Below are 26,795 nucleotides of genomic sequence, written 5' to 3'. Positions count from 1 at the left end.
TATCACTGCAGAATGCTGTGGTAGCCATGTTGGTTAAGTGTGCCTTGAATTCTAAATAAATCACTGACAGTGTCTCCAGCAAAGCACCATCACACCTCCTCCTCCATGCTTCACGGTGGGAACCACAAATGCAGAGATCATCCGTTCACCTACTCTGTGTCTCACAAAGACATGGCGATTGGAACCAAAAATCTCACATTTGGATTCATCAGACCAAAGGACAGATTTACACCGGTCTAATGTCCATTGGCCCAAGCAAGTCTCTTCTTATTGGTGTATTTTAGTTGTAGTTTCTTTGCAGCAATTCGACCATGAAGCCCTGTCTCCTCTGAACAGTTGATGTTGAGATGTGTCTTTTACTTGAACTCTGTGTATAATCGAAGAATAAAGCTTTAGAACTGTAGTTTAGAACAGTTTAATTACATATTAACTGTTTCTCTGCGCGTAAGAGCTTTAGAATTGTATAATATCAGTTTATAACTGTTTAATAAGATTAATTTTGTATTTCTGTGTGTCTCAGAGTGAAGCAGAAGAAGTCCAAGCCTCAGCACCTGAAGATCAACAGTAGTATGGGGAGCTGTGAGAACCTGCCTACCCAGCGTTCACCCCTACACTCCTCTGACCATCGCTCCCTCCGTTCCTTTTTCTTCCCCACCTTCATGCCCTCCACTCCCCCCGTCTACTCCGATGCAAGTAAGTACCCTTTTTATAACACTAAGCCTTATAGTACTCGTTAGTCTAGGAGTGTTCAATTCTATCCGAAAATGGCCGATGTGGGTGCAGGAGTAACTCACCTGATTCAACTAATTAAATCTTGATTGAAGATTGTCATTGCTTGGCTAGTTGAATCAGGGGTGTTATCTAGTGTGCAGTGGTTTAAAGTACTTAAGTAAAAATACTTGAAAGTACTACTTAAGACGTTTTTTTGTGTATCTGTACTCCTAACTTTACTATGTATATTTTTGACAACTTTTACTTTTACTTCACTACAGTCCTAAAGAAAAGTATATACTTTTAACTCCATACATTTTCCCTGACACCCACAAAAGTACTCTTTACATTTTGAATGCTTAGCAGGACAGGAAAATGAACAAATTCACACACTTATCAAAAGAACATCCCTGGTCATCCCTACTGCCCCTGATCTGGCGGACTCACTAAACACACATGCTTCGTTTGTAAATGATGTCTGAGTATTGGAGTGCGCCCCTGGCTATCCATAAAATTAAAATAAACAGGAAAATGATGCCTTCTGATTTATACTTTTACTTTTGATACTTAAGAATATATTAGTGATTACATTTACTTTTGATACTTAAGTACATTTCAAATCAAATACTTTTAGAGTTTTACTCAAGTAGTATTTTACTGGGTGACTTTTACTTTTTCTTGAGTCATTTTCTATGAAGGTATCTTTACTTTTACTCGAGTATGACAATTGGGTACTTTCTTCATCACTACTAGTGTGTTACATGATTGTTGATTGTCCACTGTCTGTCTACAGGTCTTTCTCTAGTAATTACTATATGGGAGCATCACGTTTTAGGGAAGAACCAGATGCAGACAGTGTCGAAGTAACAAGATTGTATTACTAGAACAGGGGGCAGGCAAAATGACAGGTCAAGGGTAGGCAGAGGTCAGTAATCCAGATCAGAGTCCATAAGGTACAGAACGACAGGCTCAGGGTCAGGGCAGGCAGAGGTCAGTAATCCAGATCAGAGTCCATAAGGTACAGAACAACAGGATCAGGGTCAGGGCAGGCAGAGGTCAGTAATCCAGATCAGAGTCCATAAGGTACAGAACGACAGGCTCAGGGTCAGGGCAGGCAGAGGTCAGTAATCCAGATCAGAGTCCATAAGGTACAGAACGACAGGCTCAGGGTCAGGGCAGGCAGAGGTCAGTAATCCAGATCAGAGTCTATATAAGGTACAGAAATACAGGCTCAGGGTCAGGGCAGATAGAGGTCAGTAATTGAGATCAGAGTCCATAAGGTACAGAACGACAGGCAGTCTCGGGGTCAGGGCAGGCAGAGGTCAATAATCCAGGTTGGTGTGACAAGGTACAGAACGGCAGAACGGCAGGCAGATTGATGAAAACTGGGAAAACTAGAAAACAGGAACTAGAAAGAGACAGGAGCAAGGGAAAAAATGCTGGTAGGCTTGACAAACAAAACAAACTGGCAACAGACAAACAGAGAACACAGGTATAAATACAGTGGGGATAATGGGGAAGATGGGCGACACCTGGAGGGGTGTGGAGACAAGCAAGCACAAAGACAGGTGAAACAGATCAGGGAGTTTAGGGAGTTTAGCCATACTTAAACACATAACAAGCATAACAATCGGTCCTGAACGAGAGCGCGAGACGGGGACGATGTGAGGAGACTGAGAATGAACGAAGGAGGCAGGGACAGGGATGTCAGGAAATGAAATATGGCCGTCGCTAGGGGATCTGAATGGGTCTAGACTCTGACTAATAGTCCTTAATTCATTGTTTGGGGTTTTAGGCTTGGTTTCTGTATAGCACTTTGTGACATCGGCTGATGTAAAAAAAGGCTTTATAAATACATTTGATTGATTGTCAGGTATTACCATGGAAGTCTGGATTGACGTTGTGGACTCGAGGGCATACGAGAAGCAGCAGGAAGTTGTTCTTTACACATCCGTACACAGACTCCTACATAGGCTATACATACACAAAACAAAGATGATGCATTATGGTTATCGCTCAAGATGAGGTGTCTACTTCAATTCATCTCCCGCAACATAAAATGGGATGAATGACATGCCTGTTTGTGTATTTTTGTAGGGAGTGAAAGAGGGAGAGAAAAGGGGGAGAGAGAGAGAGTCAGACAAACAGGGAGAGAGTTTAGGATAGAGAGAGAAAGAATGAGAGAGCAGGAGAGAGAGAGAGAGAGAGAGAGAGAGTCAGACAGACGGACAGACAGAGAGTTTAGGATAGAGATAGATAGAACGAGAGAGCAGGAGAGAGAGAGAGAGAGAGTCAGACAGACGGACAGACAGAGAGTTTAGGATAGAGAGAGATAGAACGAGAGAGCAGGAGAGAGAGAGAGAGAGAGAGAGAGAGAGAGTCAGACAGACGGACAGACAGAGAGTTTAGGATAGAGAGAGATAGAACGAGAGTGCAGGAGAAAGGGAGAGTCAGACGGACAGACAGACAGACAGACAGAGAGTTTAGGATAGAGAGAGATAGAACGAGAGAGCAGGAGAAAGGGAGAGTCAGACAGACAGACAGAGAGTTTAGGATAGAGAGAGATAGAACGAGAGCGCAGGAGAAAGGGAGAGTCAGACGGACAGACAGACAGACAGAGAGTTTAGGATAGAGAGAGATAGAACGAGAGCGCAGGAGAAAGGGAGAGTCAGACAGACAGACAGACAGAGAGTTTAGGTTAGAGAGAGATAGAACGTGACAGTGATGATAGTTATCCCTGCTGCATGATGGAATCTGATAAGCTTCTTGTTAAGTCATGTTTAATACGACACCAGTTGCTAAAAGTCAAGTGCTCCTGGTAATCCAATATCTCCCTCAGTAATTACTGTCTTTGTAATTGAATGTAGTTTAAATGTCACGTAAGTACAAATAAGTATAATTATTGTCTCTTGTTCTTTATGTCAGTGTTAGGGGCTCGAGCCTCTAGATATTCAGGACTATAAACTAAGTGTGTTTAATTGGACACTGTGTTAACAACCCTCCAGGCAAGCTTCAATGCCATACAACTCTCCTTCCGTGGCCTCCAATTGCTCTTAAATACAAGTAAAACTAAATGCATGCTCTTCAACCGATCGCTACCTGTACCTACCCGCCTGTCCAACATTACTACTCTGGACGGCGCTGACTTAGAATACGTGGACAACTACAAATACTTAGGTGTCTGGTTAGACTGTAAACTCTCCTTCCAGACCCATATCAAACATCTCCAATCCAAAGTTAAATCTAGAATTGGCTTCCTATTTTGCAACAAAGCATCCTTCACTCATGCTGCCAAACATACCCTTGTAAAACTGACCATCCTACCAATCCTCGACTTTGGCGATGTCATTTACAAAATAGCCTCCAATACCCTACTCAACAAATTGGATGCAGTCTATCACAGTGCAATCCGTTTTGTTACCAAAGCCCCATATACTACCCACCATTGCGACTTGTACGCTCTCGTTGGCTGGCCCTCGCTTCATACTCGTCGCCAAACCCACTGGCTCCATGTCATCTACAAGACCCTGCTAGGTAAAGTCCCCCCTCTCAGCTCGCTGGTCACCATTGCATCTCCCACCTGTAGCACACGCTCCAGCAGGTATATCTCTCTAGTCACTCCCAAAACCAATTCTTTCTTTGGCCGCCTCTCCTTCCAGTTCTCTGCTGCCAATGACTGGAACGAACTACAAAAATCTCTGAAACTGGAAACACTTATCTCCCTCACTAGCTTTAAGCACCAACTGTCAGAGCAGCTCACATATTACTGCACCTGTACATAGCCCACCTATAATTTAGCCCAAACAACTACCTCTTTCCCTACTGTATTTAATTTATTTATTTATTTTGCTCCTTTGCACCCCATTATTTTTATTTCTACTTTGCACATTCTCCCATTGCAAATCTACCATTCCAGTGTTTTACTTGCTATATTGTATTTACTTTGCCACCATGGCCTTTTTTTGCCTTTACCTCCCTTATCTCACCTCATTTGCTCACATCGTATATAGACTTGTTTATACTGTATTATTGACTGTATGTTTGTTTTACTCCATGTGTAACTCTGTGTCGTTGTATGTGTCGAACTGCTTTGCTTTATCTTGGCCAGGTCGCAGTTGTAAATGAGAACTTGTTCTCAACTAGCCTACCTGGTTAAATAAAGGTGAAATAAAATAAATAAAATAAATAATTCCAGTGTTTGAGGGCCACTGAGGGTTCAGCTTTTTCTTGCCGTCAGTGACTAGACTACTGATGTGTCTATTCTCTGTCCAGTGAGACTAATTGACCAAGTGATTACCAGGGATAAGATAGAACGAAAGAGGTTGACTTTAACATCAGATCTAGAATCAAATAACCTTACCTATATCTGACCCAGAACCAGAGGTTAAGGTCAAAGTCCACCCACTCCAGAACAACTGACATGGCACTCTACCCACTAGAACAACTGACATGGCCTGGCACTCCACCCACTAGAACAACTGACATGGCCTGGCCCTCCACCCACTACAACAACTGACATGGCCTGGCCTTCCACCCACTAGAACAACTGACATGTATTGGCCCTCCACCCACTAGAACAACTGACATGGCCTGGCAATCCACCCACTAGAACAACTGACATGGCCTGGCCCTCCACCCACTAGAACAACTGACATGGCCTGGCCCTCCACCCACTAGAACAACTGACATGGCCTGGCACTCCACCCACTAGAACAACTGACATGGCCTGGCCCTCCACCCACTAGAACAACCGATATGGCCTGGCCCTCCACCCACTAGAACAACCAACATGGCCTGGCCCTCCACTCATTATCTTCCTGTGGCTCTGACAAAGACATTAGAGATTAAGACAATTGCCTATCTAAGGCAGTTATTCATAGTAAGTGGCGGCATCCCTAATGCTTTTATCTGTCTGCTTAGCCTCCCCCTGGGGTCCCAGTGCGGCTCATAGCAGCACAGAGCCACGGAGCAGGCCTGGTGGGTGTTGTCAGTCTGTTAATGGGTCTGCTTGGGGTCCGGAAGGAAAGATAGATATCCAGAATGCTGCCGCAGTTTTATTGAGCACGCTGTGCCGTAAAGTATCTGCTTGGGATCTGCTCAGCACAGCTCATCTGTAAAAGCCCCTTCTGGCACTACAATAACCAAGCAACTGGCTCTGATATCTGTATCAACGAGCAAGGACCCCATGAGGACCCATGAGGACCCCTTGATACAAAAATTAGAACCATGTTTCAGGGCGGCTGTATTTTGTGTCTCGTCATGAATCTTAGAGATTTGAGGTTTCTTTTAGTTTGTCTGATTGAAGTGGTGCCTGCAGGGAGACAGGTTTTGTGTGTCTAGTTGGGAGGCTGCTCCAACCACACCAACACCTGCTGGGCCTAGAGAGCCTGCAGCCAGGTAAACACAGACACCTCAAGGCTCATTTTAACACTGCTGCCAGAAGAACACAGACACCACCGAGCTCAATTTAACACTGCTGCCAGGTAAACACAGACACCACCAGGCTCAATTTAACACTGCTGCCAGGTAAACACAGACACCACCAGGCTACTTTTACTGCTGCCAGCTAAATACAGACACCGTCAGGCTCATTTTACCACTGCCAGCTAAACACAGACACCACCTGGCTCATTTTACCACTGCCAGCTAAACACAGACACCACCAAGCTAATTTTACCACTGCTGTCTGGTAAACACAGACACCACCACCCTCTTTTCACCGCTGCTGCCAAGTAAACACAGACACCACCAGGATCATTTTTACCATCGCTACCAGCTAAACACACCAGGCTCATTTTACCACCTCTTCCAGCTAAACACAGACACCACCAGGCTCATTTTTCCACCACTTCCAGCTAAACACAGACACCACCAGGCTCATTTTCCCACCACTTCCAGCTAAACACAGACACCACCAGGCTCATTTTTCCACCACTTCCAGCTAAACACAGACACCACCAGGATCATTTTACCACCTCTGCCAGGTAAACACAGACACCACCAGGCTCATTTTTCCACCACTTCCAGCTAAACTCAGACACCACCAGGCTCATTTTTCCACCACTTCCAGCTAAACACAGACACCACCAGGATCATTTTACCACCTCTGCCAGGTAAACAAAACACAGCCTTTATAATTTGACCATCACTTCTAATGAACACTTCTGCTCCCCACATAAACAGTATAATGACTAGGACAGACATTCACTGCCTGAGGTAGTTCTGGTCCAGATCTGTTTGTGTTGTTTTACGTCATTTAGTAGACATACTCTATTCCAGAGCAATTAGAGTTTAGTGACTTGCTCAAGGGCACATTGACAGATGTCTCACCTTGTCAGCTCAGGGATTCAAACCAGCGACCTTTCAATTTTAACGCTTTTAACCACAGGGCTACCTGCCATATGAGTTGGGAAGACAGCACAAACAGATCTGGGACCAGGTCTGAGGGGCTTTGGCCCATTTGTAGAAGATAATATGTATTTTCTAACGTGTTGTTTTTAATGACCATCACCATGATGTCTACAACAGGAAATTATAGGGCACTTGGTGATAGGTGAGAAGAGGCAGGGGTGTTCTCCTCGTCAAAGATGACATCAAAACAATATTCTGTAGAAAAGGTCATACCCACGCGTTGAATGGTTGTCATGGAAACAGTGCTGGCAACAAGGCTCTTTGTCTCCAGTCGAACGGAGGAGTTTGTTTCACACCGTGGAAATTACAGTTACATTTCACCACTGCTCTTTGCCAACTTCTGCTACTTAGAATACACATGGGGTAGTTGTATTAAAGAAAAATAAACTCATATCATTATTCAAACTTGTTATTGTGTTTCAAATCATCCAGCCTCGTCTTTTAACTCTTTTTCCATTTACCTTTATTTAACTAGGCAAGTCAGTTAACCAGGCAAGTCAGTTAACCAGGCAAGTCAGTTAACCAGGCAAGTCAGTTAACCAGGCAAGTCAGTTAACCAGGCAAGTCAGTTAACCTGGCAAGTCAGTTAACCAGGCAAGTCAGTTAAGAACAATTTCTTATTTTCAATTATGACAGCCCAGGAACAGTGTGTTAACTGCCTGTTCAGAGGCAGAACGACAGATTTGTACCTTGTCAGCTCGGGGGTTTGAACTTTCGGTTACTAGTCCAACGCTCTAACCACTAGGCTACCCTGCCACCCCAGTTGGTTTCCACGCATAAGGATACCACTGCTGTAGATGCCTGTGATCAGAAAGGCAGACATGTTTTTTCTACTTTATGGTGTAATATCCTCCATGTCTATGTATCCTCTCTCTCTCCCTGTTGTTTGGCTGTTTGTCATCTTATTAGATTATGACATGAGTGGGGAGGGGGATGGGGGGTGGAGGGGTAAGGAGGCTGTGAGTCTATCCAAATTAAAGAGAAAGAATGGGGGACACTGTTGTCTGGCGCCTTTGGGTTACTCTGACATCCGTCTGTGTGTGTGTGTGTCTGTGTGTGTGTGCACGTGTGCACGTGTGTGTTGGCTTGAGAGGCACACATGTGCAAAGACTCATCAAGTCAGGCCCAAAGATGTCAACCCCATGCGATGTTGCGGTTACGAGGCTGTTAGTGTAAACAGACTAAACAACAATCAGATGATGTCACTTCCCCTTCTCTATCAGATTATCAGGCTGACTGAGTGTAATTTAGCGACGTATTGGACTGTGAACCAGAGACACAGAGACACAGAGTTTGTGTGTGCAACAGAAACTCGGAAATGCAGTGTTTCTGGACCTACGTTAATCGGTCCTATCATCAATCATTCATATCCACTTCAGTGGCGTGCTGTCACACAGTAAACTCCAACATGGCTGCTATAGAATGTTGTAGTGTCATGTTAATGGGGCTCCAACATGGCTGCTATAGAATGTTGTAGTGTCATGTTAATAAGGCTCCAACATGGCTGCTATAGAATGTTGTAGTGTCATGTTAGTGAGGCTCCAACATGGCTGCTATAGAATGTTGTAGTGTCATGTTAATGAGGCTCCAACATGGCTGCTATAGAATGTTGTAGTGTCATGTTAATGTGGCTCCAACAGGGCTGCTATAGAATGTTGTAGTGTCATGTTAATAGGGCTCCAACATGGCTGCTATAGAATGTTGTAGTGTCATGTTAATGGGGCTCCAACATGGCTGCTATAGAATGTTGTAGGGTCATGTTAATGAGGCTCCAACATGGCTGCTATAGAATGTTGTAGTGTCATGTTAATGGGGCTCCAACATGGCTGCTGTAGAATGTTGTAGTGTCATGTTAATGGGGCTCCAAATATGGCTGCTGTAGAATGTTGTAGGGTCATGTTAATTAGCTCCAACATGGCTGCTATAGAATGTTGTAGTGTCATGTTAATGAGGCTCCAACATGGCTGCTGTAGAATGTTGAAGTGTCATGTTAATGAGGCTCCAAATATGGCTGCTGTAGAATGTTGTAGTGTCATGTTAATTAGCTCCAACATGGCTGCTATAGAATGTTGTAGTGTCCTGTACATGCATCATAATGCTCATTCTAGACATTCACTTTTGTGGTATTTTCTTAATACCCTATGTGATTTTATTGGGGATCTGACATGATCCAGCTCTCTGAACACATGGCTCTGTTAACGACAGGTCAGGTCAGGGTCATATTATTGAAAGTGAAACAGAATGGAGAATAGATTTGCACAGAACATTTTCACACATGCACACACACACACGCACGCATGCACACACACAGACATGCACACAGACACACACACGCATGCACACGCACGCGCGCACGCACGCCCACACACACACACACACACACACACACACACACACACACACACACACACACACACACACACACACACACACACACACACACACACAGGCTGGGTCAGAAACAGTGTATACATTAAGAGTAGGTTCACCCTTCAACTGCTTAGTGTAAAAAACTAAATCTCATGTTTGGTAAACATGGACTATGTGAACAGAATTACTAAATCTCTTTCAGTGTTAAGGTGAGTAGGGCTCAGGCTGGAAATATCAAACATGAAAAACACAATTCTACACACTAGGGACGCGTTACTGTTACTAGCCAACCTTAAGAACTGTTACACAGTGATGAAGTAGGTCCAAAAAGATTACTTCATTTTTCCAAATGTTCAAATTATTTTATCTTGACAGGGAATACCTATGTGAGAATGCTGTTCATCGACTACAGCTCAGGATTTAACTTGTGTCTCGACCCCGCCCTGTGCAACTGGGTACTGGACTTCCTGACGGGCCGCCCCCAGGTGGTGAGGGTAGGTAACAACATCTCCACCCCGCTGATCCTCAACACTGGGGCCCAACAAGGGTGCGTTCTGAGCCCTCTCCTGTACTCCCCCCGTTCACCCACGACTGCGTGGCCATGCACGCCTCCAACTCAATCATCAAGTTTGCGGACGACACTACAGTGGTAGGCTTGATTACCAACAACGACGAGACGGCCTACAGGGAGGAGGTGAGGGCCCTCGGAGTGTGGTGTCAGGAAAATAACCTCACACTCAACGTCAACAAAACAAAGGAGATGATTGTGGACTTCAGGAAACAGCAGAGGGAGCACCCCCCTATCCACATCAATGGGACAGTAGTGGAGAGGGTAGTAAGTTTTAAGTTCCTCGGCGTACACATCACAGACAAACTGAATTGGTCCACCCACACAGACAGCATCGTGAAGAAGGCGCAGCAGCGCCTCTTCAACCTCAGGAGGCTGAAAAAATTCGGCTTGTCACCAAAAGCACTCACAAACTTCTACAGATGCACAATCGAGAGCATCCTGTCGGGCTGTATCACCGCCTGGTACGGCAACTGCTCCGCCCACAACCGTAAAGCTCTCCAGTGGGTAGTGAGGTCTGCACAACGCATCACCGGGGCAAACTACCTGTCCTCCAGGACACCTACACCACCCGATGTCACAGGAAGGCCATAAAGATCATCAAGGACAACAACCACCCGAGCCACTGCCTATTCACCCCGCTATCATCCAGAAGGCGAGGTCAGTACAGGTGCATCAAAGCTGGGACCGAGAGACTGAAAAACAGCTTCTATCACAAGGCCATCAGACTGTTAAACAGCCACCACTAACATTGAGTGGCTGCTGCCAACACACTGACTCAACTCCAGCCACTTTAATAATGGGAATAGATGGGAATTGATGTAAAATATATCACTAGCCACTTTAAACAATGCTACTTAATATAATGTTTACATACCCTACATTATTCATCTCATATGTATATGTATATACTGTACTCTATATCATCTACTGCATCTTTATGTAATACATGTATCACTAGCCACTTTAAACTATGCCACTTTGTCTACATACCCTACCTACATTATTCATCTCATATGTATATGTATATACTGTACTCGATACCATCTACTGCATCTTGCTTATGCCGTTCTGTACCATCACTCATTCATATCTTTATGTACATATTTTTTATCCCTTTACACTTGTGTGTATAAGGTAGTAGTTTTGGAATTGTTAGGTTAGATTACTCGTTGGTTATTACTGCATTGTCGGAACTAGAAGCACAAGCATTTCGCTACACTCGCATTAACATCTGCTAACCATGTGTATGTGACAAATAAATTTGATTTGATTTTATTGGACAATACACAAACATTTCGGTTGAAATAATTTTTCAGTGTGAATAATTATCTTACAAATACTGTATCTCTTCCATCTGGATTCAATCTATGGAGCTATTTTCAAAATAGCTGAGTTTCCTTCCTTACTGCTCATTGTTCAAGCACTCCTACACGTAACATAAAGTGGTACCCCCTCCTCTTCCACCTCGTCTTCCACCTCGTCCTCCTCCTCTTCTTCCTCTTTCTGCTATTCCTCGTCCTTCTTCAGACCTTGTTTTTGAGTGGTGAAACTGAAGACATCTTTGTTTTCATACTGAGAAATGAGAAGAATTGGGAGTGCTCTCTCTCTCTCTCTCTCTCTGTCTCTCTCTCTCTCTCTCTCTCTGAGTCTCTCTCTCTCTCTCTCTCTCTCTCTCTCCTCCTTTCTCAGTATCTCTCTCTCTCTTCCTCTCTCAGTATCTCTCTCTTCCTCTCTCAGTATCTCTCTCTCTTCCTTTCTCAGTATCTCTCTCTCTCTCTCTTCCTTTCTCAGTATATCTCTCTCTCTTCCTTTCTCAGTATCTCTCTCTCTCTTCCTCTCTCAGTATCTCTCTCTCTCTTCCTCTCTCAGTATCTCTCTCTCTCTTCCTCTCAGTATCTCTCTCTTTCTTCCTCTCTCAGTATCTCTCTCTTTCTTCCTCTCTCAGTATCTCTCTCTTCCTCTCTCAGTATCTCTCTCTCTCTTCCTTTCTCAGTATCTCTCTCTCTCTCTTCCTTTCTCAGTATCTCTCTCTCTCTTCCTCTCTCAGTATCTCTCTCTCTCTTCCTCTCTCAGTATCTCTCTCTTTCTTCCTCTCTCAGTATCTCTCTCTTTCTTCCTCTCTCAGTATCTCTCTCTCTCTCTCTCTCTCTCTCTCTCTCTCTGTCTCTCTCTCCTCCTCTCTCAGTATCTCTCTCTCTTCCTCTCTCATTATCTCTCTCTCTTCCTTTCTCAGTATCTCTCTCTTTCCTTTCTCAGTATCTCTCTCTCTCTTCCTCTCTCAGTATCTCTCTCTTCCTCTCTCAGTATATCTCTCTTTCTTCCTCTCTCAGTATCTCTCTCTCTCTCTCTCTCTTCCTCTCTCATTATCTCTCTCTCTCTTCCTTTCTCAGTATCTCTCTCTTTCCTTTCTCAGTATCCCTCTCTCTCTTCCTCTCTCAGTATCTCTCTCTTCCTCTCTCAGTATCTCTCTCTTTCTTCCTCTCTCTCTCTCTCTCTCTCTCTCTCCCTCTCTCTCTCTCTCTCTCTCTCTCAGTATCTCTCTCTCAGTATCTCTCTCTCTCAGTATCTCTCTCTCTCAGTATCTCTCTCTTGCTCTCTCTCTCAATTCAATTCAAAAGGCTTTATTGGCATGGCACATACAGTATATGTTAACATTGCCAAAGCAAGTGAAATAGATAATAAACAAAAGTGAAATAAACAATCAGAAATTAACAGTAAACTCACAAAAGTTCCAAAGGAATAGAGACATTTCAAATGTCATGTTGTGGCTATGTTCATACAGTGTTGTAGCACTGCGCAAATAGTTTAAGTACAAAAGGGAAAATACTAAACATAAATATGGGTTGTATTTACAATGGTGTTTGTTCTTCACTGGTTGCCCTTTTCTTGTGGCAACAAGTCACAAATATTGCTGCTGTGATGGTACACTGTGGTATTTCATCTATCTCTCGCTGTCTCGCTCCCTCTCTTGCTCTCTCTCTCTAGCTCTGACACACACACACCCACACAAATTCACACACACACACACACACACACACTCACACACACACACACACACACACACAGAAATGCAATGCACAGAATAAGTATGGTACATAATTTATTCACACTAAAGTCTATGTAGCGGGTTAAGTCTGGTCTGGGCTTTTTGCTCAATCTCACACTTTGTTGATGTTGAATTTCTGAGCAGTATACTGTAGTAATGGTGAATATCTGAGCATTATACTGTAGTAATGATGAACATCTGAGCAGTATACTGTAGTAATGCTGAATATCTGAGCAGTATACTGTAGTAATGATGAATATCTGAGCAGTATGCTGTAGTAATGCTGAATATCTGAGCATTATACTGTAGTAATGCTGAATATCTCCGCAGTGTACTGTAGTAATGCTGAATATCTGAGCAGTGTACTGTAGTAATGCTGAATATCTGAGCATTATACTGTAGTAATGCTGAATATCTCAGCAGTGTACTGCAGTAATGGTGGTGTCAGAAGAATGTTCTTTGGAGCCATGTTCCTATATCTTTCATGTATCGTACACCTTGAGGCTTAGATTGTTTGTAATCGTGAATGTAACTGAGAATTCTTTGTTTATTAATTTACTGTGTGGTCAAAGCTGAGAGTTCTGATTCCATTCTGTCTGAATGATAAAAGAACATTTGGAAAAGAGAATAACTTGAATGTTTTCTCTAAAGATCCAGAAGTGAATCATTTTATCTCATGATTCTGACGATGATCAGACTTTTGTCACTTATATTTGATTGTAGTAAATACCAAAGTGAGATCAGACCAGTTTTTACTCATCTATTAATTTGGTGAAATGTCATGCAGTCCACAAATCAGTTTTTGCTTTAGTCCAGTCACAATCAGTGTACTGTGGTATTCAGCATGGAACTATTCAATACAAGGGCATGTGTTGATATCTAGTCCTACCCTCCACCGTCCAAACATTAAGACACATGTTTTAGGCTACAAAGCTGCATGTTTGACTGAATCAAGCCCTACATTTGGTCCAATATCTAATCATCGTTACATTCTTATCCATCCCTCTTTATATCTCTCCTCCTCCAGACACTCTCTCAGTGCCTCGCTGGTCCCCACAGATCCCCCAGAGAGACCTGGGAAACTCCATAAAACACCGGTAACCTGTGTGTGTGTGTGATGGTTTGAGTGTTCAGGAATGTGTGGTAGTGTGTCTTAATGTGTCTGTTTCTCCACACCTGACGAACAGAATGTCAGACCAATTAGGGGGCAAAAGTAATCTTTGTGCTCATTCCACATTTGAACCCCTGATGACTCCCAAATGCTATGGATTTCCAAGTTGAGCAATACACCACCGCTATTGGCCACGAGAACCTGCCTACGTACTGACTTTTCTCTACTTCGTTGTCTGTCGCTCTTTCTCTCTCTGTCTCTCTCATGCTCTCTCTCTCTCTCTGTCTCTCTCATGCTCTCTCTCTCTCTCTGTATCTCTCTCTCTCTCTGTCTCTCTCATGCTCTCTCTCTCTCTCTGTCTCTCTCATGCTCTCTCTCTCTCTCTGTATCTCTCTCTCTCTGTATCTCTCTCTCTCTGTATCTCTCTCTCTCTCATGCTCTCTCTCTCTCTCTGTATCTCTCTCTCTCTGTCTCTCTCATGCTCTCTCTCTCTCTCTGTCTCTCTCATGCTCTCTCTCTCTCTCTGTATCTCTCTCTCTCTCTGTATCTCTCTCTCTCTGTATCTCTCTCTCTCATGCTCTCTCTCTCTCTCTGTATATCTCTCTCTCTCTTTCTCTCTCGCTCTCTCTTCTTCTCTCGCTCAGCCTCAGAAGTACGTGGGAGTTTGCCCACTGTTGAAGGTCACTGAGGAGGAAAGACAGTGGTTGTGCACACATGTCTTAATGCCTCATCAGCCAGAGACAAGCACATTTACAGTGCCTTGCGAAAGTATTCGGCCCCCTTGAACTTTGCGACCTTTTGCCACATTTCAGGCTTCAAACATAAAGATATAAAACTGTATTTTTTTGTGAAGAATCAACAACAAGTGGGACACAATCATGAAGTGGAACAACATTTATTGGATATTTCAAACTTTTTTAACAAATCAAAAACTGAAAAATTGGGCGTGCAAAATTATTCAGCCCCTTTACTTTCAGTGCAGCAAACTCTCTCCAGAAGATCAGTGAGGATCTCTGAATGATCCAATGTTGACCTAAATGACTAATGATGATAAATACAATCCACCTGTGTGTAATCAAGTCTCCGTATAAATGCACCTGCACTGTGATAGTCTCAGAGGTCCGTTAAAAGCGCAGAGAGCATCATGAAGAACAAGGAACACACCTGGCAGGTCCGAGATACTGTTGTGAAGAAGTTTAAAGCCGGATTTGGATACAAAAAGATTTCCCAAGCTTTAAACATCCCAAGGAGCACTGTGCAAGCGATAATATTGAAATGGAAGGAGTATCAGACCACTGCAAATCTACCAAGACCTGGCCGTCCCTCTAAACTTTCAGCTCATACAAGGAGAAGACTGATCAGAGATGCAGCCAAGAGGCCCATGATCACTCTGGATGAACTGCAGAGATCTACAGCTGAGGTGGGAGACTCTGTCCATAGGACAACAGTCAGTCGTATATTGCACAAATCTGGCCTTTATGGAAGAGTGGCAAGAAGAAAGCCATTTCTTAAAGATATCCATAAAAAGTGTTGTTTAAAGTTTGCCACAAGCCACCTGGGAGACACACCAAACATGCTCTGGTCAGATGAAACCAAAATGGAACTTTTTGGCAACAATGCAAAACGTTATGTTTGGCGTAAAAGCAACACAGCCGAACACACCATCCCCACTGTCAAACATGGTGGTTGCAGCATCATGGTTTGGGCTTGCTTTTCTTCAGCAGGGACAGGGAAGATGGTTAAAATTGATGGGAAGATGGATGGAGCCAAATACAGGACCATTCTGGAAGAAAACCTGATGGAGTCTGCAAAAGACCTGAGACTGGGACGGAGATTTGTCTTCCAACAAGACAATGATCCAAAACATAAAGCAAAATCTACAATGGAATGGTTCAAAAATAAACATATTCAGGTGTTAGAATGGCCAAGTCAAAGTCCAGACCTGAATCCAATCGAGAATCTGTGGAAAGAACTGAAAACTGCTGTTCACAAATGCTCTCCATCCAACCTCACTGAGCTCGAGCTGTTTTGCAAGGAGGAATGGGAAAAAATTTCAGTCTCTCGATGTGCAAAACTGATAGAGACATACCCCAAGCGACTTACAGCTGTAATCGCAGCAAAAGGTGGCGCTACAAAGTATTAACTTAAAGGGGGCTGAATAATTTTGCACGCCCAATTTTTCAGTTTTTGATTTGAAGTTTGAAATATCCAATAAATGTCGTTCCACTTCATGATTGTGTCCCACTTGTTGTTGATTCTTCACAAAAAAATACAGTTTTATATCTTTATGTTTGAAGCCTGAAATGTGGCAAAAGGTCGCAAAGTTCAAGGGGGCCGAATACTTTCGCAAGGCACTGTATATACAGTATCAGTCAAAAGTTTGGACACACACTCATTCAAGGGTTTTTCTTTATTTTTACTATTTTCTACATTGTAGAATAATAGTGAAGATGTCAAAACTATGAAATTACACATATGGAATCATGGAGTAACCAAAAAAGTGTTAAACAAATCAAAATATATTTTAGATTTTAGATTCTTCAAAGTAGCCACCCTTTGCCTTGATGACAGTTTTGCACACTCTTGGCATTCTTTCAACCAGCTTCACCTGGAATGCTTTTCCAACAGTCTTGAAGGAGTTCCCACGTATGCTGGGCACTTGTTTTCTGCTTTTCCTTCACTCTGCGGTCCAACACATCCCAAACTTACTGGGACTATCATTTGAAAAACAAATGATAGTCCCACTAAGCGCAAACAGGATGGGATGGCGTATCACTGCAGAATGCTGTGGTAGCCATGCTTGTTAAATGTGCCTTGAATTCTTAATAAATTACTGACAGTGTCACTAGCAAAGCACCACCACACCATCACACCTCCTCCTCCATGCTTCATGGGTGGGAACCAATCATATGGAGATCATCCTTTCACCTACTCTGCGTCTCACAAAGACATGGCGGTTGGAACAAAAAATCTCACATTTGGACTCAGACCAAAGGACAGATTTCCACCGGTCTAATGTCCATTTCTTGTGTTTCTTGGCCCAAGCAAGTCTCTTCTTCTTATCGGTGTCCTTTAGTAGTGGTTTATTTGCAGCAATTCGACCCTGAAGGCCTGATTCACACAGTCTCCTCTGAACAGTTGATGTTGTGATGTGTCTTTTACTTGAACTCTGTGAATAATTTATTTGGGTCGCAATTTCTGAGGCTGGTAACTCTCTAATGAACCTTTCCTCTGCAGCAGAGGTAACTGAGTCTTCCTTTCCTGTGGTGGTCCTCATGAGAGGCAGTTTCATCATAGCGCTTGGTGGTTTTTGCGACTGCACATGAAGAAACTTTAAAAGTTCTTGAAATGTTCCGTATTGACTGAACTTCATGTCTTAAAGTAATGATGGACTGTCATTTCTCCTTGCTTATTTGAGCTGTTCTTGTCATAATATGGACTTGGTCTTTTACCAAATAGGGCTATCTTCTGTATATCACACCTACCTTGTCACAACACAACTGATTGGCGCAAATGCATTTCGAAGGAAATAAATTCCACAAATGAACTTTTAACAAGGCACATCTGTTAATTGAAATGCATTCCAGGTGACTACCTCATGAAGCTGGTTGAGAGAATGCTAAGAGTGTGCAAAGCTGTCATCAAGGCAAAGGGGTGTTTCTTAGCTTACTACATGATTACATATGTGATATTTCATAGTTTTGATGACTTCACTACAATGTAGAAAATAGTAAAAATAAAGAAAAACTAGGTGTGTCTGTCTGTACCTGCAGCTTATATTGTAAGCACATGTTATTATGCATAAGTAAAGGCTATAGCACCATCTCCCTGGGAATGGAAAATAAATATCTGTGAAAACATATCTCACTTTAACGCCAGTTGAACTTTGGTAGCATAGGTATGGCCTGCTAAAACAAACGTATCATTTAGGCTCTACCGCCAGGACGGGAGATTGAATTGTGCTCTCCCTGGTTCTGTTTAGCGACGGTACGAGGCGATTCGAGGGTTCCTAATGAAGAGATTCTGATTCTGTCAGCCTCTATCCATCATATTCTATTGCACCAGCCTGCTACTTGAACCCAGGTGTCAGCCTGTGTCAGTCATATTCCATTACCCCAGCCAGCCTTCTACTTGAACCAAGGTGTCAGCCTGTGTCAGTCATATTCCATTACCCCAGCCAGCCTGCTACTTGAACCCAGGTGTCAGCCTGTGTCAGTCATATTCCATTACCCCAGCCAGCCTTCTACTTGAACCAAGGTGTCAGCCTGTGTCAGTCATATTCCATTACCCCAGCCAGCCTGCTACTTGAACCCAGGTGTCAGATCTATCAGTCAATAAACCCCCTAGCTCTTCCCTGTGCTTCCTGGCACTCAGATACTCCTTCGAACCTCGAAGTAGGGAATTGCTTATTATCATTCAAGAGAATTAAGACACACTGTAGATTTGCCTGTTTGATAAGTGGCAGCATCTTGAGATCTTGCGCTGTGCCGCGGTTTCTGCCTGGCTCCATCTTCATCTCTGGGAATGATTGCTGTCTTACCGCCTTGATGCAGCACCAGGGTCTCTCCCCACTGGGCACAGACGTCAATTCAACATCTACTCCACGTTGATTCAAGTTGGCTGTCACAGCAGTTATTCAAAGAGCACAGCCACAAACTCACCATTGGAGAGGGATAATGAAAGGAGTGCCAGGTGAACCCCAAATTGAATCAAGGTGCATTGGAGATTAGCACGACAATCTTTAGAAGGAGGGGGAAGAATAAGCCTAAAGGCGCCCATCATTCACATGTTAAGAAAAGGTTAACCTGTGAATATGAGGCGTTCTATGACAAAAGCCATTTGTCATCACATGGGAATAGGAATCATTGTCTGGAAGGTCACAAGCAATCAGTGATGTTTCCTCTGTGCAGTGATGCACACCTGCTGTTTTTATGTTATTTTGGGGACTCATTTATGCATGGAGAAACAGGTAGAAGATGTTTTGTCTGTGTGATCTGAACTCACTCTCTCTCTCTCTCTTGTCCTTGCAGGTTTTCCACCAAGTATTGGATGTCTCAGACATGCATAGTATGTGGGAAAGGAATGTTGTTTGGACTCAAATGTAAAAACTGCAAGTAGGTCCTTCTTCCCAAAATGATCTTGGTTTGTGAAAAGCATGTCTACACCATGACAAAACATTATAGCCATGCATCAAATGTTTCTTAGAATTTATCCTGGTGTGCTTAGTGAAGTAAAACAAATCTACATCAATCATTATGCTGGTTGGTTATGGGTCATAAGCTCTTTTTTGTCATCCATACATTCTTATTAGAACTCTGTAAGGATCATTTGTCACGGTATACTTTGAAAAGTCTCTGAAAAGGAACTGAACAGCAATTACCAATTATCATTTTAAACAGATTACTCAAAGAAATTAACCAATTTCTCAATCGACCGAATGAGAAATCTTTGACAGAAGGACAGCTTTTTATTTCCTTAATGGCCCAGACTATTAAATATTCAAGACATTTGTATTTTAACTGTTTTGAAAATGAATTGCAGAGATTCAGTGATGTCAGGGGTTATGTCCGAAGTAGCACCCTATTCCCTATACAGTGCTCTACTTTTGATCAGAAGTCGTGCACTACATAGGGAATATAGGGTGTCATTTCAGACACGACCCTGGTTTCAGAGTGTATATCATTCTGTTTTTTCACTAGGCTGAAGTGCCATAACAAATGCACCAAAGAAGCCCCGCCTTGCCATTTGCTGATCATCCAACGAGGAGGGAGTAACCCCCTCAAAGGTAACAAAGGACTGTATACCAGCAGCTTACTGTAAGGCTGAAGCCTGACTTCATGTACAGGCCACATAACCTCAAGGACCATTTCACCACTTGTCTTTAAATTCATACATCATGTCATTTAGCAGATTGTGTTTCTGAAAGCGACTGGAAGTGTTTTAATGCGTCATTTTAATAGCTGTAGACCTTGATACACAGGCCACACAACGTCTTAGTGGTATTCTCAACATAAGCAGTAACACAAACTGCACATGTATCTCAAGTTAGGAGAGACACTGTATATAACCCTACTGTAATTCAGCAGCGCAAAACATATTCGTTTTAGGAATACTTATTAGGATTGTTATGCAAGTATTACTTTCTTTAAAAGTATACTCATTCTCTGTTATAGTGCTTTAGTTATAGAAGTATTACTTTAAAAGAATACTCATTCTCTGCTATATTCTCTGCTGTAGTGGTTTTGTTATGGAAGTATTACTTTAAAAGAATACTCATTCTCTGCTATATTTTCTGCTATAGTGGTTTTGTTATGGAAGTATTACTTTAAAAGAATACTCATTCTCTGCTATATTTTCTGCTATAGTGGTTTTGTTATGGAAGTATTACTTTAAAAGAATACTCATTCTCTGCTATATTTTCTGCTATAGTGGTTTTGTTATGGAAGTATTTCTTTAAAATAATACTCATTCTGTCACGGCTGTTGAAAGAACTGGACCAAGGTGCAGCGTGGTGAGAGTACATATTCCTTTATTTCGTATGAAGCCGACAAAATCAATAAACCATCCAAAACAACCGTGACGCTATAGTGCCAACAAACAAAGACAACTTCCCACACAGAAAGGAGGGAAAAGGGCTACCTAAGTATGGTTCCCAATCAGAGACGACCATAGACAGCTGTCCCTGATTGAGAACCATACCCGGCCAAAACATAAAAACACAAAATCATAGAAAACGAAACCTAGCATGCCCACCCCAAATCACACCCTGACCAAACCAAATAGTGACATTAAAAGGCTCTCTACGGTCAGGGCGTGACACATTCTCTGCTATAGTGGGTTTGTTATGGAAATACTACTTTATAAGGTTCTCTGTCATCTGAAGTTAGTTTTTACTGTATGTTCTTTACACGTCTCTGTTTTTCTCCCAACTGGTGCGACAGATCACCAAGGAAATCAAGGTAAAACAATAAATTTATCAATCTTTCTTTTTTTAATTAACTACAGAACCTTTCTGAAGTCTCTGCTATTTGAAGTTGGCCAGCTATCTTACGTTGTTCTTAAGTGTTCCCTTGCGCTAGTAACAAGGGACCATCTTCCATTTAACACATTTAGAAATTTGAGGAGATGAAGACTTTCTGTAATGGACAGCCATATCACATCTGCTCAAAGCCCTCACTCAGTGTTCTGTTGTTTACGTCTGATTCTGTCTCTACCAGCTCGTTTGGTACGGACTGAATCGGTACCATGTGACATCAACAACCCCCTCAGGTACACAGACCTGCACATCAGTCAGACGCTGCCCAAAACCAGCAAAATCAACAAGGTAGGAACCACCGTACCCCCCCCCCCCCCCCCCCCCACACACACACACAAACTGCTCTGGGCTCCACATCTGAGGTTTGTCTTATCAAAAGTCCATCTGTTCTTTCTTTCTGTTTGAAATCCACTGAATCTCAGTCTCTCAGACGGACTAGCAGTACTGGATTAATCAGTCTATTGGATGTTTTTCTGTTGTTGTACTAATTCATTTTCACTCTTCATACCGTAGCCAACAGATGTATACTTTACAATTCTTCAAACACTGTTTGGGATGACAGAACTGAAAACCTCTAACCCTCATCATAATTTCATAAGGGGCATTTTAGGCAACATTGTGTGGCCCTTACAGTTCGGCGTTTTACCTCACTGTGTCCTGTCATTAGTTTTTTATCCTTTTTTAACGAGATGCTTTTAATGGACATCTGCTAATTCACTATGACCATTACCAGTGTAGTTTGAGACCAGAGTTTTTTCACTCCCTCACTCTGTACGACTTCCCCAATACAACCAGGAAATGAACATAGTATTAGCAGCTATAAGTCAACAACACACACACAGCAACACTCCATAATGAGAGAGGTCAACCAAGGCCACTCATTTCTACCCTACCACGTAAAAGAGCTTTTAGCTCCAAGAGCACATATCTCTCTAGTATCTCTATGGACCCTCATCATAACAACGCCATTAGACAACAGGTGCGTTGTCAGGTGCTATCTTGTGAATGAGGAAGAGTCAGAAAATATACTAGTTCCACCTGCTAATGGCCATAGAGATAAACTATAATACTGGTCTATTTAATTATGTATCTCTCTATATCTCTCTCCTTATCTCTCTCTACCCCCTCTCTCTCCCTCTATCTCTCTCTGTATCTCTCTTTACCCCCCCTCACTCTCCCTCTCTCTCACTTTCTCCTCTTATTTCTCCCTCTCACTCTCACTCCCCCTCTCTTTCTCCCTCTCTCTCTCTATCTCTTTCTGTTCTCAGGATCACATACCTGTCCCGTACCAGCCAGACTCCAGTAGTAACCCCTCCTCCACCACCTCCTCCACTCCTTCCTCCCCCGTTCCCCCCCTCCCCTCTAGTGCCACCCCTCCCTCCCCCCTGCACCCCTCCCCACAGTCGGCACGGCTACAGAAACAGTTCAGTTTAACAGGTACGGGATTTAAATGAAAACATTGAGTTTTTTCCCCCAGATAAAGTCTCAAATCAAACTTTATTTAAAGTTCATTTAGACATTTCTTCTGATAGAAGTAGTACATTTAGCGTTACTACTGTTTTATTTTTTAGAGCTGTCTGTTCTAGGAAAGACATTTCATTCTTGTCATTTCTACCCTTCTATGAACCCAGCTCTGTGCTGATTGTCAGTGAAAGAAGACAAAAAAGGGTCTGCACCGTAACTCTGATCCTCTCTCTCTCTCTCTCTCTCTCTCTCTCTCTCTCTCTCTCATTCTCTCTCATTCTCATTCTCTCTCACTCGCTCTCTCTCTCTCCCTCTCTCTCTCTCTCCCTCTCTCTCCATCTATCTCTCTCTCTCTCCCTACCTCTCTCTCTCCCTACCTCTATCTCTCTCTCTCTCCCTCTCTCCCTCTCCCCTCCTATCCAGCCTCTTCTTACTTCAAATACAAGCAGCAGTTCATCTTCCCAGGTAAGTGCCTTGTAATTGAGCATTATGATACCCATACTGCACCAGGCCGAAGGAGGAGGGTACTTTTGATGTCTTCTCTCTCCTCTTCTCGTCAGTCTCCTCTCCTCAGCCTCCTCTCCTCAGTGTCCTCTCCTCAGGCTCCTCTCCTCAGGCTCCTCTCCTCAGTCTCCTCTCCTCAGTCTCCTCCCCTCAGTCTCCTCTCGTCTTTCTCCTCTCCTCAATCTCCTCCCCTCAGTCTCCTCTCGTCTTTCTCCTCTCCTCATGCTCCTCTCCTCAGTCTCCTCAGTCTCCTCTCCTCAGTCTCCTCTCCTTTTCCTCATTCTCCTCTCCTCACTTTCCCCTCCTCAATCTCCTCCCCTCAGTCTCCTCTCCTCATGCTCCTCTCCTCAGTCTCCTCACTCTCCTCTCCTCAGTCTCCTCTCTTTTTCCTCAGTCTCCTCTCCTCACTTTCCTCTCCTCTCCCTCAGTCTCCTCTTCCCAACATCCTCTCCTCAATCTCCTCTCCTCAGGCTCCTCTCCTCAGTCTCCTATCCTCCCCTCAGTCTCCTCTCCTCAGTCTCCTCTCCTCAGTCTCCTCTCCTCAGGCTCCTCTCCTCAGTCTCGTCTCCTCAGGCGAGCCATTACTGTCACGTTCGTCATAACAAGGAGACCAAGGCGCAGCGTGATATGAATACATTCTACTTTATTAAACGAAGAACACTAAACAAACTAACAAAATAACAAAACGAACGTGAAGCTATAACACGAGTGCTGACATGCAAACTACACATAGACAATAACCCACAAAACCAAAATGGAAAATGGCAACCTAAATAGGATCCCCAATCAGAGACAACGATAAACAGCTGTCTCTGATTGGGAACCAATTCAGGCCACCATAGACCTACATTACCTAGACAATACAAAAACCCCATAGAATTACAAAAAACCCTAGACAAGACAAAAACACACATACCACCCTCGTCACACCCTGACCTAACCAAAATAATAAAGAAAACAAAGATAACTAAGGTCAGGGCGTGACAATTACAGAGTCTTTTAAAGCTGTGGATCGTAATCCTGCAGCAACAGAAAATCTGAATTATTGTGTTTTTTTGTTATGGTTGATACGTTTTAATTAAAGTGAAAATGACAAACTTTAGAAGGCTTTTTAAACCTGGAATACATTGCAAGTTTTTATTTCAACGACAGCGTGATCAAATAAAGATCCTACATGTGTATGGGGGTGAAACAGGGTGTAACCTTTGGAAGAGTCAGAGATACAGTACCGTGATATAGGACTGATCCTCATAGTGTATGTTATGGAGTCATGAGTAGTGTCATGAAATTTCAGTTAAAACATTGAATTATAATTGTATTACATGCACTTACCAGCCTATCAAACAACTAATTTGCAACACAAAGCAAGACAAAGCAACACAAAGGAAGACAAAATAACACAAAGCTACACAAAGCAACACATTTCACTGCAGCTATCCGGCATGGCCACGGGAAGAAGTTTAGTTGTGGGGGTACCTAAATCCTTTTTTCTCTCTGCGCTGCTGTTGACTGTTTTGGTCCGCTCATACAATAGTAATAAATAAATATAAATATTTGATTTATTTATTCATTTATTCTGATTTACCAGGCAGCACTGCAGCAACCTCTGCACCCCTATGCTATCTGGTGTATGTGACAATATAACATAAACTACATGGCCAGAAATATGTGGACACCTGCTCGTCGAACATCTCATTCCAAAATCATGGGCATTAATATGGAGTTGGTCCCCCTTTTGCTACTATAGTTGCCTCCACTCCTCTGGGAAGGCTTTCCACTAGATCTTGGAACATTGCTGAGGGGACTTGCTTCTATTCAGCAACAAGAGCATTAGGGAGGTTGGGCACTGATGTTGGGCGATTAGGTCTGGCTCGCAGTCGGCGTTCCAATTCATCCCAAAGGTGTTCGATGGGGTTGAGAACAGGGCTCTGTGCTGGCTAGTCAAGTTCTTCCACACCGATCTCAAGAAGCCATTTCTGTATGGATCTCGCTTTGTGAACGGGGGCGTTATCATGCTGTAACAGGAAAGGAAGCCCGGAATGGTCTAGAATGTCTTTGTATGCTGTAGCGTTAAGATTTCCCTTCATTGGAACTAAGGGGCCGGAACCATGAAAAACAGCCCCAGACCATTATTCCTCCTCCACCAATTTTTTCAGTTGGCACTATGCATTGCGGCAGGTAGCGTTCTCCTGGCAACCGTCAAACCCAGATTCATCCATCGGACTGCCAGAGGGTGAAGCGTGATTCATCACTCCAGAGAATGTGTTTCCACTGCTGCAGAGTCCAATGCCGATGCTTGGCATTGCGCATGGTGATCTTAGTCTTGTGTGCTGCTGCTCGGCCATGGAAACCCATTTAATGAAATTCCCCACGAACCGTTCTTGTGTTGAGGTTGCTTTCAGAACAAGTTTGGAACTCGGTAGTGTGTGTTGCAACACGATTCAGCACTCTGCGGTCCAGTTCTGTGAGCTTGTGAGGCCTACGACTTCGTGACTGAGCCGTTGTTGCTCCTAGACGTTTCCACTTCGCAATGACAGCACTTACAGTTGACTGGGGCAGCTGTAGCAGTGCAGAAATTTGACAAACTGACTCGTTGAAAAGGTGGCATCCTATGGTGGTGCCACGTTGAAAGTCACTGATCTCTTCAGTAAGGCCATTCTACTGCCAATGTTTGTCTATGGAGATTGCATGGCGGTCTGCTCCATTTTGTCAGCAAACGGTGTGGCTGAAATAGCTATATCCACTCATTTGAAGGGGATATACTTTGTATATTCAGTGATTTTTTCCCCCCCTCTTTTTCTTTCTTTTTTCATTTTTCTTGTTAAAAAAAATCTAACAATCTGTTTTTACTTTGTCATTTTAGGGTATTGTGTGTAAATTGATGAGGAAAAAAACAATTTAATCACTTTTAGAATAAGGCTGTAACGTAACAACATGTGGAAAAACTCAAGGGCTCTGAATACTTTCCAAATGCACTGTATGTGATATTACACTGTGCTGTGGTATAAAGACTATGTAATGCCCAGTGTTGTGAGGATTTACAATATACCTCTCCTCTCTAGATGTGGCCCTGGCCCCAGAGGCCCCCAGCAGGGCACCCCAGGTCATCCTGCACCCTGTCCTGTCTGAGCCGGGGTAAGTAGGAAACTAGGAAACGGGATTGCTTTCTTTATATTTGTTTTGGCTCAACCATGGTACCAGGTAATAAACCAATGTCACGCAATCAACATCTAATGAGAATGTCAGTGATGTGTCAATCTTTGAGTTGACACGCAACATAATGTCTCCCAATACCTTGGGAGTTGTGTCGGCCACAGAAACCTACCATGGAGCAGATAAGTCACTGTCAGAGATTTAATTCAGACCTTAGTCAATCAAGAAGGGGTGGTTGAAGGGAAGTCTTGTGTGCTGCTGCTCGGCCATGGTAACTGCCAAGTAACTTGGGAGGAGTGTCGACCATAACGCTGTTGACATCGTGGATACAGTATAAACAACATGAGTTATCGGGACTATTGTATTCTGACCTTAGTCAATAAATAAATTATTTAAAATCCCAATGGGAAAAAACTGG

General features: G+C 43.2%; 1 protein-coding gene across 4 annotated transcripts in view; it reads left to right on the top strand.

Moving 5' to 3' along the window:
* Window positions 1-26,795, top strand: part of LOC110535114 (kinase suppressor of Ras 2) — a 128,045-nt gene that overhangs the window by 64,245 nt on the left and 37,005 nt on the right. For 3 of the 4 annotated variants that reach the window (XM_036936320.1, XM_036936321.1, XM_036936319.1), the window contains exons 6-14: window positions 521-693; window positions 14,137-14,206; window positions 19,251-19,334; window positions 19,920-20,005; window positions 21,153-21,179; window positions 21,438-21,544; window positions 22,525-22,693; window positions 23,144-23,185; window positions 26,287-26,359. In XM_036936320.1, the coding sequence (XP_036792215.1) occupies window positions 521-693; window positions 14,137-14,206; window positions 19,251-19,334; window positions 19,920-20,005; window positions 21,153-21,179; window positions 21,438-21,544; window positions 22,525-22,693; window positions 23,144-23,185; window positions 26,287-26,359 (831 nt within the window). The remainder of the gene's footprint in view (window positions 1-520; window positions 694-14,136; window positions 14,207-19,250; window positions 19,335-19,919; window positions 20,006-21,152; window positions 21,180-21,437; window positions 21,545-22,524; window positions 22,694-23,143; window positions 23,186-26,286; window positions 26,360-26,795) is intronic. The other variant, XM_036936322.1, reaches the window with a different exon arrangement.

The sequence above is a fragment of the Oncorhynchus mykiss genome, chromosome 11, assembly GCF_013265735.2.
Source record: "Oncorhynchus mykiss isolate Arlee chromosome 11, USDA_OmykA_1.1, whole genome shotgun sequence".
Lineage (NCBI taxonomy): Eukaryota > Metazoa > Chordata > Actinopteri > Salmoniformes > Salmonidae > Oncorhynchus > Oncorhynchus mykiss.
Note: the sequence above shows the minus strand (reverse complement) of the source record. Positions and strands in the feature narration are given on the sequence as shown.